The 20,590-nt window shown below is 33.0% G+C and overlaps 1 protein-coding gene across 1 annotated transcript; it reads left to right on the forward strand.

Annotated features, from left to right (window-relative positions):
• Positions 1–9,352: 9,352 nt before the first annotated feature.
• Positions 9,353–18,100, forward strand: LOC127709334 (uncharacterized). Its single transcript, XM_052214797.1, has 5 exons — positions 9,353–9,625; positions 10,814–10,892; positions 13,492–13,602; positions 14,639–14,808; positions 16,413–18,100. Exons 1-5 carry the CDS (start codon positions 9,437–9,439, stop codon positions 16,473–16,475), a joined length of 612 nt encoding a protein of 203 aa, XP_052070757.1. The 5' UTR covers positions 9,353–9,436; the 3' UTR covers positions 16,476–18,100.
• The last annotated feature ends 2,490 nt before the right edge of the window (positions 18,101–20,590 follow it).

Genomic DNA, 20,590 nt, shown 5'->3' on the forward strand with positions numbered 1-20,590 from the left:
ATAATACAATAATATTATAATTGTATTATATGTCTCTGATACTACCCACAAACTGGTGTTTCTATAGCAGTTGGTGGCGACGCTGGACCTTCTGAACCTTTTTTATACGGGCTCCATACTGTTTTGACGATAGTCATTGTGAACTAACCATTACAACACTCCTAGCACTCCCTTTGTGTTGATGTGGGGTCCTTGTGAATATTGTTGTAAATACGTTAGTGACACATCTCCATTAATCCCGATAGGGAGTGTACACGGATTCCACTGTACCCTTGCAGCTCTCGAGGGGTTCTCCGAATAACAGAGGAATCTACCAGTACATACATACATACATACATACATACATACATACATACATACATAGACATTCGAAACTATAAAACATAAAAAATCAAAGTTAGTATGACCCGACAATTGTTCGTTCAAAGTTCACATTTAGGATTTTGTATATTTTTATAAATGTTAGCTTTTTATTATTATTCCGAGTCCTCATTGCGTTTTAATAATTTATAAGTTTATTGTATTTTACGCTATTCAAAAGTTACTTGTATTTTACACTTAACTATAATCCTTTCATTCAGATTAATTATCAAAGATTTATATCCGTCTTTAAGATAAAAGGTTCTGTAACAAAGAACATAGATAATTTGACACTAAGTGATAACTGCCGAAAGCCATTCTTGACAAACTTATACGAAGCATGTTTTTAATCCGTAATCCCCGCTTTCGGCAAAACGCGAATTAATATTATTTAATGAAAAGATATTTGATTGGTTGATATTCCGCAGGTCAATCAGTCTTTTGAATTTGTATTTTAGATTTGTTTTTATGTTGTTATTCAGTTATGTTTTAATGATTGAAATATATGGATGCGAAATAAATATGTAAACTTTCCAGCGACTTGGACTTTATTTAAGATACCGCTAGTTTCCCCCGAAACTAATAAATATGACAGAGGTGACCAACAACCTGGTCATATGTGGTGGATTAAGTCCCGTGATCTCAGAAGTGTACCTCAAAAGCCAAGCGAGTGACAAAATGTACTTTTAATATTAACAATATTTCGTTATTAGTGCTATTGACAAAATTTTAGTGAGGAAATGAAACGACGAAAGAAGAGAAAAATGTGTTTTCCGTTTCCATTGGACATATTCCTATCACAACTATCATGAACTTTTAATATAAATATAGATCTGTACAACTGATTTCAAAATGGACCCTACTAAATTATTAGCGAAATTCAAAGGTGACTTTACCGAAAACCCAAGTCGTTGGTGGAAGTTATTCGAGAACTTCGTTTCTTTATATTACGATGAATCTAAATTTTGTAATGCATTTCCACTATTTCTAGAAGAAAAAGCACAAATATGGTATAACAGATTGTCAGAAGATGTTACAAAATGTCGAAACAATTTAAAGTGTGAGTTTTTAAAGAAATACGAATTTTCTTCTGGACAAAATTTCAGACAAGTACCGAATTAATAAACATATCTCAACGCGAGGAAGAATCAGTGTCAGAATATATCAACCGGCTTCATGTTTTATCGGAAAACCACAATTATGGAGAACAATTTACTTTATGGAAGCTCCGGAATGAATGTAAACCTGAGCTTATGCGACAAATGGCCTTCGGTAAATGGCCAGAGACCGTGGCGGAAGCAGAAAATCGACTTCGTTCAGTCGAAGCGACATCCAAATGCCTACTAGAGGAAGACCAGAAGAGAATGCAGGATAATATCGTCACAAAATTGCAACCGGAAATGGAGAAGATGCTACAACAAATAAGTGCCGTAAACAGCAAAGCACTCCAGCAACCTACTGCAAGTCCGACAATGGTGGAACCTCTTCTTGATTATCGCAAAGTTCAACATCGTACCAGAACGCCAAGACGACAACGCAGACGTAACCCATGCTACAGATGCGGTGAGTGTGACCATATTCCATCTCAATGTCGCTTTATTAGAATAAAATGTAATAAATGCAAATCCATAGGCCACAAAGCAAAAATGTGTAGATCAAAACAAAAACATTTTTCGGCGCAACCAACAAAATTCATTTCGGCAACAGGTTTAAATAACACAAAAGTATCAAATTTAATTAAAATTCGGGTTGCAAATCATTTTGGTATGGCTATGGTTGATTCTGGAGCTACTATTAGCGCAATTTCGGCAGATTTTTATTATGCAAATTTGCATAAGAAGGTTACACTTAAAAAGGCATCGCTTCTTGCAACAGGAGCAAGTGGAGCATCTTTAAGAGGAATAGGAACAATCGATGTCCCTATAGAAATAGGTCGTTTAACCATGCAACAAACCTTTCATATTTTTGAAAATTTCGCACATTCAATTATTCTTGGTTTAGATTTCTTAGATCAACAAAAAGCTAGGCTTAATTTTGATGACAAAACCCTTGTTCTGCAGTCTGGTATTACTGAAGTTCCCCTTACTAATGGTGATATTAATGACAATAGTATATGCTTTATTTCTTTAGTTAACGATGAAGTAATTCCCAGTAGGTCAGAAGTCATTATCCCCGTTCAAACTGTTGACAAAAGTATAAAATCTAAAATAGGTATTATTGAACCGAACCCAGCCTTAGTTGGTAAACAAAATATTGTAGGTGCCACATGTCTTGTACAAATAATAAACAATAAATCATTTTTACAAGTTCTTAATCCTACAAATGCCAAAGTACGGTTATCAAAACACACAAAAATAGGCAAGTTCAGTGAAATTATAGAGAACTCGATTTCAAGTGAAATCACCGATGACACAATAGAAATAAATTCAATAGATAAGGATACACAAAATAATAATAATGAAGCAGAGAACATCGAAATAGCTAAAAGTTTAAATTTCGATTTTTCAAACTCTGATTTAACAACAGAACAAAAAAAAAAACTTATGGTAATGTTAGGTACAAATAGGGACGTTTTTGCTATAAATTTATCCGAACTTGGTTGTACAGATCTTCATCCCCACCGTATCGATACTGGCGATGCAGCACCCGTAAGACAAAGGTTCTACAGGCAATCACCAGCCATGAAAACAGAATCAAGCAAACATATCAAAGAAATGCTTGACAACAACATAATCGAACCGTCCCAAAGTGAATGGGCGAGTCCTGTTTGTCTAGTAAGAAAAAAAGGTTCCACATCTTCATCCTCAGCATCCAACCAACCACAATATAGATTTTGCATTGATTTTCGACAATTGAATTTGCTTTGTGTTAAACGCGTTTACCCAATTGTTCAGATGGATGATATAGTAGATATGTTAGGCGAGGCGAAGGCGAAATTCTACAGCACTGTCGATATGTTCAATGGATATCATCAAATAAAGTTAGATCCGGAGACTAAACATAAAACAGCTTTCACCTGTCACGAGGGAGTCTTCGAGTTTAACAGATTACCGTTTGGCCTGTCAAATAGTCCTCATACTTTTCAACTAGTAATGTCCGAAGCCTTACGTGGTATAAACTGGAAAAGCGCACTGGTATATATGGATGATGTACTAATATTTTCAAAAACTTTCGAAGAACATCTACATCACTTAACAATTTTATTTCAAAAACTACGGGAGGTCAACCTTAAATTGAAACCAACAAAATGCACTTTCGCCGCAAAAGAAGTTAAGTTTTTGGGACATGTTCTGTCAAAAGATGGCATAGCAGTCGACACAACAAAGATAGATGCTGTAAAACATTTCCAGTTTCCAAAATATAACAGACGTGCTAGCATTTTTAGGACTTGCGAACTATTACAGAAAATTCGTGAAAGGTTTTTCCAAAATTGCCAGCCCATTACACAGACTACTTGTTAAAGGTGCCAAATTTATATGGGACAATGATTGTCAAAATTCATTTGATGAAATAAAGACACTTTTAATCTCAGCTCCAATTCTTGCGTTTCCTGACTTCTCAAAAGACTTTATCCTGTACACAGATGCTTCACAGATCGCTATTGGTTACATACTTGGACAAAATGACCGTAAAGGTAGAGAACAAGTCATTGCGTATGGTGGACGATCGTTACGAGGAGCCGAGAAGAATTACTGTATCAGAGATCTTGAATATTTAGCTTTGGTTGAAGGAGTTAAGCAATATCATGTTTATTTGGCTAGCCGAAAATTCAGAATATATACAGATCACATAGCACTTCAATACATCCAGAAGCTTACGAAAGAGAAAAGCACAGGCCGACTTGCAAGATGGGCTATGTTCCTGCAAAGCTATGATTATGAAATAATTCACAAAAAGGGAACGGCTAATGGTAACGCTGACGCGTTAAGTAGAAGACCATATGGTACCGAAATAGTTACTATTTCAACAGCTACAGTCGAATCGTCAACACAGACAGAAGCCACTTTCATCGAGTTAGACCCATATGCGTCCATTTGCGAAATAACCACAAGTCCAAAAGAAAAAGTCGTAAATGATCAACGAACAGATGAAAATTTCAAAGATGTCATTAGATACATATTAGATAAAGAACTACCCGACAAGACCAGACAAGCGAGAAAAACTGTTATTCCCGAAGGGAAAAGGTCACAGAGCGGATAGGATAGTTAAACGATTGGCAGTACCATCAACCCTAAGAGACGATATCCTGAAGTCATACCATGACAGTTTACTTGGTGGACACGGTGGCATTGAAAGAACTTATCATACCATAAGATATAAGTATTATTGGCCGGGTATGTACAGTGACATTCAACAATACGTACAGACGTGTATACAGTGTCAAAGAGCTAAGCCGGATGCGCACAAACGCCCGACACCTTTACAGCCACTTCCAATACTAGACGTTTTCAGACGGGTTCATATGGACATTTTAGGACCATTTAGAAAGAGTCCAGATGGATATTCACATGTCTTACTTGTCGTAGACTCGTTCTCTAAATATGTAGAAATCTTTCCAATGAAGAATACAGGTGCAAAAGCTGTAGCCAACATATTTTACAACCAATGGATATGCCGTTATTCCGCGCCAGATGCAATTCTTACAGATAAAGGACAAAATTGCATGTCTAATATATTAAAAGAGGTTTGCAATATATTCGAGATCAAAAAGATGAGGACCAGTAGCTACAGACCTCAAACAAATAGTACTTGCGAGAGGAATAATAAAACAATAGCCGAAAAACTTCGTACATACATCGCCGCAAACCAATTAGATTGGCCGGATAAATTGTCCAGTATTGCTCATGCAATGAACACAAGCGTATGTACAGAATCTACACAGTATACCCCGTATTACATGGTGTTTAGTAGAGAATGCAGAACGCTGATTGATACAGTTTTGACAGCACCCACAAATGTTGGACCAGACGCAAGACTGTTCATCGATGGACTACATAGGAATGTCTTATTAGCCAGAGAGATAGCTAAAGAAAATTCACTGGAAGCACAGCAGAAATACAAGGCACAGCATGATAAAAATGCGAGAGAGGCAATTTTTAAAATTAGAGATAAAGTTTGGATGGATACAAAGACTACGCCAGTTGGATATTCAAGAAAACTTTGTAATAAATGGCAAGGACCGTATTACATAACCGAAGTTAAAGGTAGAAGCACGTATAGACTCCGGCGCTGTTCTGACGATGTACCAATTAAAGGACTTATCAACGTCAACAGGCTAAAAAAGTTTTATGACCCACAAGACAGGCCTACAAACAATGTAGATGTTCCAACTGACGACGAAATGTCAGACGATGATGACAATGAAGAGGAAAATGCTGAAGATGACGATGAAATTGTTCAAACTGATACACAGCCCGACTCTAATGACCCTATACGAAACGATACCCAGGTACAACGGCACACAAATGATGACCGAAATAACGATGATTCAGATCTGTATCTAGTAGAACGGATAGTAAAAGCAAAACGTATAAACAATAAAATGCATTATTACATAAAATGGTTAGGTTTTGGTAACAGAAGCAATTCATGGGAACCGGAAGAAAATATTCCTCCAGAATTAAGACACGAATTTAAAGTTCGCATGGATCAAACTAAACGTATAAAAGCACGTAAATCAAAGAGATAGAAATAGCCCCCCCCCCCTTTCCTTATTCTTCTGTAGATTTACACTTTATAATAACACATCACTTTTCAAGTCGAATAGCAAAACTTACATTCAAGTCGTTTTTCTCTCTCACAGTTTGATAGATATTAACATAATCAAGAAATTTATATACAAAACAAGTCATTTTTTTTTCTCAAACGGTAATGTAATTATAAAAACATTCAAATTTATATTGGGTTGTCATAGTATATTTGTCGTAAGTTTGGACCTAGTGTTTTTACACAAGTTAATGGTCGTATTATCAGACAAACATCAGTGACAATTCATACATCAAGTAACAGCAATAACAAAATTGGTGTTATTTTCACGTTCTATCAATGGTATAACGGGTACCGTCGTACCAAACTTTTGGCATTTCTTTCGACCCCTTTCGAGCATGACTTGGACTCGTCACCCAATTCGTGTTCAAAGGAGTTTCAATATAGGAGTGACGATCCTATGCTGAAACGATCAAATCTTGAAAAATCATTTTAACTGCTTTTTGCATTTTAAGAAACCATTGTTAAACATGTATTTTACTTCAAAACATGCATTTTTTTTAAACAACACCACAACACAATGTCATTTGCATTTATCATAATATAAGTAGGAATTGCTTTATTTAGACAAAATAGTATCGAAAAATTCCATTAGAACCTGTTTTGTTTTTAAAAAAATACACAGCACGTTTACAACCAGAAAGATTTTTACACTTGAATTTTATACGTATTTCGTTCTTATGTCTTATTTTCTCAATTTGAAGTTCAACAGTTTGACCCCCCCCCCCCCCCCCCCCCCTTATTATTTCCCAACATTTTATATCCGTAGCCAAGTTACCATAATATTTTTAAATGAGTATGTTGAGATTTTATTTAATTGCAAATATATATTTTTAGCTTTACAATCAGTATTGCGATGTTCCATACAATGCCTTTTCAAGTATCGAAATGATCTACACTTTTCGTTTTTTGTTTAAAACAGATATCAGGTATAAGCGACATTTTGATAAATGGTTACATTCACATAGATGTGTTCGATGTATTAGTACAAAGATGTGTACATAAATAGGCATATAGTGCTACAGAACTAGTTCGGACAAATGTTCCTGAAACTTAAAATATGTAGTAACAAAATTCAGATTGAAGAGAATCTCCGGGATATTCTTAGTGTTCATTCCAGGTGGAAATAGAGTTGGTGAGGAAAACAGATTTATTTGACAAAACAATGACTTAATGCAATAACAATGTTTATATACATATTACTGATTTGTTTTATATTTCCATATAGATTCAAGTATCGAACTTCTGTGAAAGAGACACAGTGTTCATTTGTTATTTGCATGGTGACAAATATTACAGACTGTTCGTTTTATACATATTGATTCGTGATTTATTCGTGTTGGTATTTAGACACACTTAGATTTAATTACATGTACTTTAAAGAAATTTTGAGAGAGAAAATTTTAGACGACAAATGTTCGTAATAGCGCGCTTGTAAATAATGTAAATAAATTTTGCTCTTTTTAATTTCTCCTCTATGCATTTTGAAATATTATTCGTTCATAATTTTCACATGCTGATACGGGAGTATCAGATAAGGACCGACGGGGTAATATGACCCGACAATTGTTCGTTCAAAGTTCACATTTAGGATTTTGTATATTTTTATAAATGTTAGCTTTTTATTATTATTCCGAGTCCTCATTGCGTTTTAATAATTTATAAGTTTATTGTATTTTACGCTATTCAAAAGTTACTTGTATTTTACACTTAACTATAATCCTTTCATTCAGATTAATTATCAAAGATTTATATCCGTCTTTAAGATAAAAGGTTCTGTAACAAAGAACATAGATAATTTGACACTAAGTGATAACTGCCGAAAGCCATTCTTGACAAACTTATACGAAGCATGTTTTTAATCCGTAATCCCCGCTTTCGGCAAAACGCGAATTAATATTATTTAATGAAAAGATATTTGATTGGTTGATATTCCGCAGGTCAATCAGTCTTTTGAATTTGTATTTTAGATTTGTTTTTATGTTGTTATTCAGTTATGTTTTAATGATTGAAATATATGGATGCGAAATAAATATGTAAACTTTCCAGCGACTTGGACTTTATTTAAGATACCGCTAGTTTCCCCCGAAACTAATAAATATGACAGAGGTGACCAACAACCTGGTCATATTAGTACAGATAAATCCAATTAATTACTACATTGGTAAATGGAGAGAAAATGAATTCAAGTATCTAAACTTCTTACAAATGAATTAACAATTCTCAAAACTGAATTATTTGTATAGTCATTTCTAAAATTCTATTGAGTTTCTTATAAGGAAGGTGATTTGGGCAGTGCTTTTGCGTGAAAAGTACTTGGCACTCTCATAACACGAGCATCGTGAAAAACTTTAACAATGTTTAAAACCCCGCCATATTATTTATGTGCCTGTCCCAATACCTATTATAGAAACCTATAATTCAGTGGTAGTCGGCGTTGGTTGCTGACTGTCATATTTGTTTTCATGTATTGTATAATATCAATCTCTATTGAACAGTTCTATATATTTTGTCAAGTTTAGGCCTTTTATAACTAAATACACGTTTACGGTATGGAGTTTCCTCATTGATTGTTGAGGGCAGTACGGCGACCTGCAATTAATCACACCTTTATCTTTTTGCTATATGTATAGTAAAATTTACAACTCAATGAACTAAGTAAGATCAAGATGCTATGTTGGTCCGTTCCAATTAACAATAGATACTGTCAACTTGAATGGTTTTCGTTTCTTTAAAAACTACTCCTCGAAAAAGCAGGAATTCTTGTCAAATAATATACCGCTTAAGCACTGAAAAATTTAAATTGGTTAAATGTTGGACACTGGAAGTCCTTTATGGTTCTATACCAGCAATATGGTAAATATCTTTGTGAAGCAGTCTTAAAAGAAAAAACACTACAGCCAAAACCCTCGACAATATTTTCGTGAAAAAAAATAACGCAATGTCATCTACGTGCAGGGTCGGATTGTTCCAAACACTGAACATTAATCAAAAGAGATTTGATACAGCAACCCAACGATATAAAAGAGATCTAGATGGTAATATAAATATCAACGTCTATCACTTTGTCTAGAATGAGCGTTAATCTATCACATTTAACCCAATGCTCTTTTTTTCTTGTTGTTTAAGAAGATACTAGATAAACTCTAGTGGACTTCGGACACTTTATCAAAGTTACGGTAGGTTAATACAGTTTATAATGTCGATATGTTCACATTTTCTGTTACTGGTCATTACTTTAGGAACTGTCGTGTCTAATATCGGTGTAGATGGAACAATATGCTGTGCTCCAGACCAATGGGAAGGACATATGTATTTGGATTTTATGCAAGTGTTCATTGACTCCAATACGCTGTATCTGTATTTCAATGGAAGTGTAAACGTATCCTACGACTATACCAACTCAAGAGCGTTTTTCACTATTGTAGGGACTGAAATTAGTCCATTGATCCCCAAACCGGAACCGATCAATAAAACCTATATTTTTGATTATAAAAAGGTCAGTTTTATCTTAGTACGACTCATATAATCTTACTCTGCGTATGATATTTTTAAAATCTTATTTGTATTTTACTCGTTAATTAGGAGCCGAACAAAATTCAATGCGATACTTTCAAGTTTTTGTTGGAAATTAAAAACTGTTAATTTAAAAAGCGTCATAAAGAATTACACATTTTGTCCTTTTTGTCTCGCCTGAGACGAAAGTCGCCGAATGCGAGACATAGGGATTATAATTCGACGACGGCAACGGCGAAAGCTATTTGTTTAAAGCTTTATATTTCAGAAGGTAGAAGACCTGGATACTTCATTCCCTGTATACAGATACCTTATGTTACGAAGTTTCCGTCTGTCATATGTCCATTGTCCTTGACCTCCTTTTCGTGGTTCAGTGACTGCTTGAAAAAAATGCAGTTTTTTGTCACCGTATATCCAAGTAGTGTTAAGTCCCGTCAATATATATGTTCCTGCTTATTATGAGTAATAAGATAACTATATTTGGTATATGGGTTCCTTGCAATGTCTACATGTTCGTCAGGTAGGGTTTCACCTGTCCGCGACCCCATTTCATAGATCAGCGAGGTTAAAGTTACGCGGCCAAGTCCGTATCTCAGATACGATATGCGTTTGGTCAACTATATTTGGTGTATGGTATGATTGTAAGGTGTACATGTCAGACTGGCAGGTTTCATCTTGACCCTAATTTCATGGTTCATTTGACAATGTTTAGTTTTTGTGGTTTGGTATATTTCTCAGATACTATAAGCAATAGGACCACTATATTTGGTGTATGTAATGGTTTTAAGGTGAACATGTCCGACTGGTAGGTTTCATCTGACCTTGACCTCACTTTCATGGTTTGTTGGACAATGTTTAGTTTTTGTGGTTTGGTCCTTTTTTCAGATATTATAAGCAATAGCTCAATTATATTTGGTGTATCGAACGATTGCAGTGTGTACATGTCTGTCTAGTAGGGTTCATCTGACCGTGACCTCATTTTCATAGAACATGGTTAATGTAAAGTTTATGTGACACTTGTAGTAATACCTTCATATTACAGATGTTCAACATGAATTCAATGATAAGTAAAACAGTCGAGACATTTCAGCGTGCACACTCTTGTTACATCTATACATGAAAAAAATCAGGTCTGGCATTTTGTAACTGTTGATATTGTACTTTTTTCTAGAATATGCAGTATGCCATCAGTGGTGGCTCTTGTGAAAAATCAAAGATTGGTCAGAATATGACCAGAGAATGTGTACAAGGTAAAGCATTTTTAAATTCAATAACAAAAGCATGATAAACTGGTTTGCATCGGCACTAAACACATTTATTTAAAAAAAATTCGTAAAGGTTCCGCGGAACCCAGTGTCTCGCCTACTTTTGGTGTTAATCGCAGGCTCAACAAAAATGAGGAAAAAAATTAATAAAAACATTCCTCTCTATACTATCTTTTGATTGTAAGAAGCTTCTGTCCAAGTTTGGTAAAAATCCAGGATAATTTATGAATCTAATAAATGTTTTAAAAACTTAATCTGCAGAATGTATGTACTGTTGACTGGAAGAAAAACTAAGTCCATTTATAAGTAAAATACAGAAAAAATGGAACAAAATTTTATCAAAATTTCCTTCTAGATACTAGCTTTTGATCATAAACAAGCTTCTGTCCAAGTGTGGTACAAATCCAGGATAGTTTAAGAAAGTTGTTAAAATTTTAAAAACTCTAACCACAGAGTGAATGTAATGTTAACTGGCAGAAAAACTAAGTCCATTTATAAGTAAAATATGGAAAAAATTGAATTTTTTTTTTACAAAATTTACTTTGGATACTATCTTATGATCATAAACAAGCTTCTTTCCAAGTTTGGTAGAAATCCAGGATAGTTTAAGAAAGTTATTAAAATTTCAAAAACTTTAACCACAGAGTGAATGTAATGTTTCCTGGCAGAAAAACTAAGTCCACTTATAAGTATAATACGGTAAAAATGGAATTTTTTTTTTACAAAATTTATTTTTGAATATAATCTTATGATCATAAACAAGCTTCTGTCCAAGTTTGGTAGAAATCCAGGATAGTTTAAGAAAGTTATTAAAATTTCAAAAACTTTAACCACAGAGTGAATATTTGTGGACGCCGCCGACGACGACGACGACGCCGACGGAATGTAGGATCGCTATGTCTCGCTTTTTCGACAAAAGTCGAAGGCTCGACAACCAGTTGTTGGCATGACACGGGTTATGTTCTTCTCATTTATGTTATGATGGTATGATACTAAACCCCTAACGGGAAGGATTGTGCCTGATATTCATATGATGAAGACATAATCTTTCAATCAGTTTAATTGAAGTCTGGAGCTGGCATGTCAGTTAACTGCTAGTAGTCTGTTATTTATGTATTATTGTCATTTAGTTTATTTTCTTTGGTTACATCTTCTGACATCAGACTCGGACTTCTCTTGAACTGAATTTTAATGTGCGTATTGTTATGCGTTTACTTTTCTACATTGGCTAGAGGTATAGGGGGAGGGTTGAGATCTCATAAACATGTTTAACCCCGCCGCATTTTTGCGCCTGTCCCAAGTCAGGAGCCTCTAGCCTTTGTTAGTCTTGTATTATTTTTAATTTTAGTTTCTTGTGTACAATTTGGAGTTAAGTATGGCGTTCATTATCACTGAACTAGTATATATATTTGTTTAGGGGCCAGCTGAAGGACGCCTCCGGGTGCGGGAATTTCTCGCTGCATTGAAGACCTGTTGGTGACCTTCTGCTGTTGTCTGTTCTATGGTCAGGTTGTTGTCTCTTTGACACATTCCCCATTTCCATTCTCAATTTTATGAATACTGATTGATACTTTACCAAACATGCATTCAGGTTAGATATTTAAGCCATCATATGCTTGGAATTATAGTTACATATTTATTATTATATTATCATTATACTAAGTGACTACCAGAGATACCTAGAAACGTTTTGCAACAGGATTATGAAATTTAGTTGATAATTTAAAAGATGACTTTCCAAAATTAAGATTAAAGACTTCTTCTATTTCTTCATTTTCTTCTCCTTCCAGTGTCTTGTACCTGAACTTGTACGCAGCATTTCTCAGAAACCGACTAGTTGTAGATACTTAAGGTTCTACATTGTTATAGATTTACATGTCTCGTTGTGCAAACTGGGTTTTGTTTGTTCATTGGCGTCTCTTTAGGGGTACTTTGAAGAAGGATTGAGTTTACTATAGAACCATGAATATGGAGAAATTTTCTTTTTTAATGACATGTGTAGATGGTTAACATTTAAGTGTAAGTGACATATACACAGGGTCTTCAGTAATGATCGTGAGCTCACATGCTCTGCTTTGTTTTAAGGGCAAAAGGTTAGTGGTCATTTATGATCTTCACCTTTGACCTTGAAAATTGTTTTTCAAATTACCCCAAAGCCGTTAAATATATGGACAATCTAATGTAATGAAAATTTTCTACATGATAAGACAATTCAAATTAAATATAGGATGAGTCCCAAGGAGTGATATCTTGACAATTGTTGAGATCCCAAACAGTAAACCATATATTTTCTCGTGTGATATGTCAAGAAGCATTAATTGATAGGGTGAGTCCCAGGAGTCATTCCCATCCTTGCCATTTGAAATGTTCAGATATCATGATATATCTTTTTAAAAGTCCTTTTATTGTCTTTGTAAAATAGATATTATTAAGTTATGCTGACATTGTCCGATTTTTTGGATAAAATTCATTTCTTTATACATTTGTCTTGTAAAAAAAAGTAAAACATAAAACAACAAAATAATTTATCAATTGATTTTTTAATAAAATAAATGCAAATATTTAGTTTTTTAATGTTTTTAAGACAGTGGAATATTAAAAAGCAGTGGAAAAGTTGGAGATGGTGTTATCACCGATACTTATATACTGACGTTATCTGAGAGCTTCAATAACGTACGAGGAACCATCCAACGAGGTCAGTTGTACAATTTTCAATGTAAACTATCACACATAGTCCCACCGGGGCTTCCAAATTTGTCTCTTCCCTTTTAAATTATATGACAAAACTAGAGGCTCTGTATCGCTCACCTAGATCTATTCCCAGTACAAAAAACAGTACACTTTCATACCTATTTAATTTTTTCCAATCTCCGTAAGTTTTAAACATGAATATACTGGATTTTCATCATGAATGTTTCATTTTAATTTAAAATTGAAATGAATTGAGAATTATTTCTGATTATACAAGGGCACTGTTATTCATATCACTGGAAACAATTGAGGATAGTAAATAATGTTTTTCTTCATTTAAAAAATTCTATTTTTACTAGATAGCGGTTGGTATTAATAACCATTATTAGTAGAGAGGACCATTGATGTATCATTTAATAAAACTCCATAGATTGATTGATTGTTGGTGGTTTAATGTCCAGCGACAAATATTTCATGCATTTTCAAGACAACAGAATCAGTAGAGATATGCCTAAAATTAAACATAGTCTCTAAACAACAACACACAGAAACGAACATATAAACGAAAGTGGACAAAAACCAGGCAAATCATTCAAACAAAACCGCAGCACAATGCATCTAAAAGAAAATTCAATAATTAATTAGGCTAACCATGGAAGTATTATATTGTCAATATAATACATCCATGGGCTAACAAAACTGAGTCTATGCTATTCATGTTTCATATTTTTCATATCAGGGTCTCTTATAGCAGACTATACGGTATAGGTTTTTCTCATTGTTGAAAGCTGTACGGTTGCCTATAGTTGCTTACATGCATTTCTGAATCATTTGAACTTTGGTGGATAGTTGTCTCATTGGCAATCATACCACATCTCCTTATTTTTATAATGATAAAGCAATTGAGTTTGGCAAAATTTTTTCACCTATTTCTTCAGCAAATTCACACGTTTATGATTATGCGGATGTCTTATTGTATCCTTTTAAAACAGTATAAGTAGTTTAAGGAATGCAAATAATCAAAATTGTTTTTGTTATAGATAGTTGTTTACCCATACACATGGTTTATATAGTGGGATCTGACAATCCAGATAGTGGCAACATTGTCAGTTTAGATGTCTTAAGTACAGTACCTGGAATCAAAGACCCTGCAGTATTCACTCCTCCATCTTCTTGTTTTAAAACGACAAGAAAATTATCTAACACCAAGGTGTGATATTTCTTAATGCACTGTTTAAAGACTGCCCTTTTGGGGTCTTTCAACTTAAATAAAACAAAGGGAATAGTTTTGATAATCAATAACAAAAGACAAACCTGAGTAAGATGGGGACAAGAACCAGTTGTTCATCAAAACCAAACATACAAGAAAATTTTTCTCATTCTTTGAATGATTGTTACACCTATACATAACAAGGAAATTGATGCTAGTGGAGTGTAGTTGTATCTTTCAACCACAATCTTCATGACAACTTAACGTAATTAGCAAATTTTGTTTCATGCTAAAGATTATTATATCAAGTTCCCATATGCACCCCTTTCTCTTAGTTCATGAGAGTAAAGCAATTTTATAAGTAACAAGAGAATGGTCAGATCTCTAACTAATTCTTGACCCTGATGAAATAACTGATGCTCTGTCTAAGGTAAATTTTCTAAGCACTTGTGTGTTTTTTTTTATTTGGTAAGTACTTTGTTAAGATGACCTCTTGTCTAAAGTATCCTGAATTTGACATGATATCTAACAAATAATCCTTGGATTAAATCATGTAACTAAATTGATGAGTATTTCTATAGTCAAATTGTCAAGATCATATTTCTAGGCAACATTGAAATATCACAACACAATGATTACATAAATTGTTAAATTGGAAAGTCTGTGTTTGATATTATCATATTGCAGATAGTTATATGATTTTGGAATTCATAAGAAAAAGAGTGAAATTATTCCATCTAAATTTTGACATTCCTATTATTTGAACATATACATGTAACTAAAATCTATAAACGGCCATATTCTGTACTTCAGAGTCAGTAAATATATTAGTCAACCATCTGGTATAAATATATAGAAAATGAAAGGATATGGAGTAAATGTACATGGGACAAAATCGCACACAATACATAAAAAACATAGAAAATTATCAATGAACAGGGCTTTTATTCCTGTTCTTCATCTTGACAGTTGATGTAGGGTCTTCAACAATGAACGAATCATTCATACCCTACAACAAGGTCAAGACGGCCCCTAGCGTCGATTTAAGCGGTACATGAATACATCTCTATATGTTAACTTGTGTTAACTGTACTGGACACAAAGTCAGCCACATCTGAACCGTTTTAAGCACAGGCATTTGACTCTGAAATTGTTTTTCCGTATATACCTAAATATAAAGAAAAAAAAAATTCGGAGACAAGTGCCTGTGGTTTTAAGTCTGATCAAAGTTAGGTTGTGTACAAATCACACTGACCAATCAAAGTTAGGTTGTGTACAAATCACAATGACCAATCAAAGATAGGTTGTGTACAAATCACACTGACCAATCAAATTTAACAGTTGGTTTAGTACAGTTTGTTTAATAGACTTGGTATTGTAAAATTTAAACTTGGTAGCATATGGTTAAGACATTGCTAAGCACCTTTCAGATTAAGTCAGGTATACTCTGATTCATTGGAATACAGTGTAAAAAATATGATATACACTAGAACATTTTTAAAAGTTGAATATAATTTTGAACCTTGAAATTGCTCAAAGTACTTGTTACAATACTCTTAATTGTAAATTAACAAATTATTCAAGGAATCAGTATTTTGTTTCAGACTCCACAACAATTAGAGACAGTGCTGACAGAAGTATTCCACAAAAGAATGTTATATGGTTAACATGAAGTCATTTTTACTGTCAACATTTAAAACATTAAGTGTGTAATGAGTTTCATTTTTTTAATATAAATGTTTTTATTGTTTAGTGTAAACTATTTATTATAAGAAAAAATATATTTTGCTTTGGTTGCTGTGTGCTTAACCTTAAATTTCTTGATGTGTTTGGTTTTTCAAACTGAAATCTTATTATTATTTTATTTTTACATCGGATGACCATGAGGGCATTCCGGTGTATTGTTGCCACAGACATTTCTACCCACGTGACATTCGTTTTTGACTGATAACCCTATAATTACGCGGATATTATCGTGTGCAAAAATAACATTCCTTATCGCTTGTTATATATTAATTTTATCAATAAATATTCAGGAAAATAATTTTAAAGAACAAAGATAAATGATATGAAAATGTTTTGTCGTGAGAAATATATATATCAATAACAAATCAAGAACACCGAAAATTTGTGTTAACACATGTGGAAGAATATCTCAAGAACATTTTGTAACAAACATGGGAAAATATCAAATCTAATCTATTAGAAAAAACGAATTATTGCAGAAGAGTGTCCACCATGCACTTGCACTGCACTATCATTAGAAGAGTAGAATAGAATGATATACAAATGGATGAAAATTTTATATAACTATTATACAAATATAAATATAATATATAACAACAAACCAGAGTATACCAGGAACATATATCATGACAGATATACTGTTCCCAGAGTATACTGATAACAAATAATTATATCACTACAATATAATATTTATTACGGTGAGATTGAATTCCCTGTCATATATTCATCATTCACACACGAACTTGTCTCAGAAAAAATATATCTATCTACCTTAACCTCACTTTCAGGTATAGAGATGTGATTTTTTTCTGAGACAAGTGCTTGTGACCATCCACCAGAACTTGCCGTCATCCGATGTTCAGTACTTCAGTACTTTGATTAGAATTGAAATGATTGATTTTATCACTAAAACTGATAATGTGTTTTTTATAATTAAATAAAAAAGACACTTCTTAGTTTACTACTACCTAAACTGACCTTGATCTGGGACCTTGTGACTTCACAATGTAAAGTGTCTTTCTCTTTTAAAATGTAAAACGAAAGTGTCAACCAATGATTGGCTCAGATCTGAATTTTGGACCAGGAGATATTGTCGAGAAACTGGGGATAAGCAACCAAAGTTTGGATGAATGATTTCAAAGATATTAATACTGATTCACTCATAGGGTCTTTGCATCGGAAATAAACACATTTATTCTAAAACCAGTTGTTGGCATGATACGGGTAATATTCTTCTTAAAAAATACAGTTACATTATAGCTGCAGTGATATTGACCTTTGACCTGCTAGTGTGCAATACAAGTCTTTTCCTCACTAATAGTAAAGCTCACAAAAGTTTGGTAAATATTGAATTAATTACACTTCATCTTTCACTTATATATATAGACCACAAAATCAAAAGGGTCTTCATATTGAACCCAAGTTTGGTTGAAAACTTGAGTAATGGTCCAAAACAAAATGTCCATTAACTTATAGAAATTCTGACATGTAGCTGAATGGCATTTTGCAAGTCACAACTTAGCTAATGGTTTGATACAATACAATAAATTACTGGTTATAAATAACTTCTTGAGTGTAATCTTTTTTTTAAATTGTCTCCGCGCTTATCACAAACAGAAAATTATTTTCTGGGCATAGTTTTTATTACAACACTTATGTACTCTCAAGATAAATCCAAGCTTAATGAGAAGAAGTAGAGTACCGGTTCTGATAGATAAATACAAATAAATGTTTTAACAAGCTAATGATGAACACACATTTTTCTGTAGTTTTCTTATCTCTTTTATTATTAAAATGGCTTTTGCTAAACAAATTTAAAAAAAGTTTAAAATGCATATGTTAAATTAAATCTCATGTTGGCAGTTCTACACATTTGTATTTAGACAAGCTAAAATTAAAGCTATGAACCACAGTGCAAAAACCTGAATTTTGATAATGACAAAGGTTATTGTTCTTTAAAGGTTTTTGCATGTTTGTTTTACTTGTCAGCTGCAATGTCATGTGACTTGTCAGGTGCTCTTCTCCCACACTTCATTCAGATTTTTAGTCACAAATCGACCCTTCTACCATTTCAGTTCAGGAACTTATCAATAGACCAAATATTACCCATAACATATATACATAAAAATTAACTTGAACTATTACATACAGCAACTGGACACAGATCAACCATGGAAACTAAAACTACTTGTGAAAGCAATCCAAATTTGAAATTTATAAAGCCTATGAAATATGAAAATGATGTCAAGGACAAGTGTCAGAAACTTCAGAGCTATCTTATGGTATGAATGTAAGAAACATGGATTGACCTATTTCTTCTTCTTTCTTAAAATGTAAGGTTTTCTACAAATTAAATATGTCATAGCCACTGCCATTGAAAGGTAATACATTTGTACCCATGTCTGACCTTATGTGGGTAATATCTGGCCTAACTGAAGAAATGTCCATTGTATGCATATTTTTATTCAATTTTTTAGTATACAAGTACAGTACTTTAATTAAGAAATGTATTGAAAATGCCATGTTTATATGGAATGGTCCCTATATTTTATTTTCAAAATTCAGAGCTCCCGGATTTTTTCTCCTTAGTTACTCAAAATCAATTCAATTATACACATAAAGAATAATATAATTATAATTCAACTGAAAATTCAGTATTCACCATCAAATATTTTCTCTTTAAATTGATTGCTCAGAAGATCTCAGTTAAATCTGCATAATAGAGTATAAAGTAAGGAAAATAATCATTATTGAAAGAATTTTGCATTGCTGACTGTGTCTAGTCGTTTCTTATTAAGGCTGCCAATCATTCAAATGCTAAAACCTGGAAGAATTTAATAATAATTGATATTACTATATCACTGTTTTACTTTAGAAGTAGCTATTTTTTGGAGATACCAGTATGTACTTTCATCGATATTTCTGATTTAATGGTACTACATGTATTAAGCTTCCTGTTAAAAAAAATCATTACTTGTTCATTTGATTTAAGGTGATTTATGGCTAATTTTCAACTCATTACATTTTTCCACATTTTTTGTAACAAAAAAATATTTCAATTTGTTTCTTACAAATACTACACATAAATATACATATGGCTTTTATACTTTACATAATATCACCACATGATGGAACTTTTTTACAAAATCCATTGAACTGTTAGCTAAAAAAAAGGTTTGATTATTATAGATATATGCAGACAATGTACAGCCTTCTACAGTAGTAGACATTTGTCACAGTCAATACAAAATAACAAATAACACATAACAAAAATAACAATGTAGCACTACATTTACGATGTTTCATAATGTAATAAAAAAAACAACATTCCTATTATAGTTTCAGTAACAATATACTTGCACTTCACTGGTTATCTTAAATTTTTATTATTGTTTTAAAAAATACCACAACAAAACAAATTAACAAAGCATAATTAAATATCATAAAAATTAAGAAAGAAATAAGCAATGTTACAACAATATAGTAAATGCAAATTTTACATGCATATTCACTACAAAAGCAATTTATTTTTAATGTCATATGAATGTATCCTGCTTTGCTCTAGACTGACAACCTAAGTCTCAATTTTAAACAAGGTAGTTTACAAGGAAAAAATCTGTAGGAAAACAATTTATCTTACTTTGAGATGATCAGTCTTTGCTGTTAACTACAAAATGTTCAAAGCTTGATGGATAAGCAGTAAAATAAGTCTTTAGACTGATCAAGCTAGAGAAAAAACTCACAACCTCCAGCACTGTACTATGAGACAGCAAAGAAAGTATAAAAGAACACCAAAAATTATAGAAAGAGTAAAATGACATTTCATAAAAGCCTTGTTTTTTTGGGGTACATAATATTCATAAATAAACCTTCTATTGTTTATCTGTTTAACTCATGTTTTCATGTAAATTGTTATTTGAATATAATTCTTATATGATTTGCATATTAGGGAATACGTTGATATGATTGGTCGAGAGGACTTCCGGTAGTTGTTCTTGACGTTGTTTATTTTTCGATAGACGACGTTGACCGAACT

Source organism: Mytilus californianus, unplaced genomic scaffold (genome assembly GCF_021869535.1).
Source record: "Mytilus californianus isolate M0D057914Y unplaced genomic scaffold, xbMytCali1.0.p SCAF_7, whole genome shotgun sequence".
Taxonomy (NCBI): Eukaryota; Metazoa; Mollusca; class Bivalvia; order Mytilida; family Mytilidae; genus Mytilus; species Mytilus californianus.

Coding starts and splice junctions, on each gene's coding strand:
- LOC127709334 (XM_052214797.1), top strand. CDS start 9,437: ATGTATTTGGATTTTATGCAAGTGTTCATTGACTCCAATACGCTGTAT. Junction 9,626..10,813: donor ATATTTTTGATTATAAAAAG/GTCAGTTTTATC, acceptor ACTTTTTTCTAG/AATATGCAGTATGCCATCAG. Junction 13,603..14,638: donor ACGAGGAACCATCCAACGAG/GTCAGTTGTACA, acceptor TTTTTGTTATAG/ATAGTTGTTTACCCATACAC.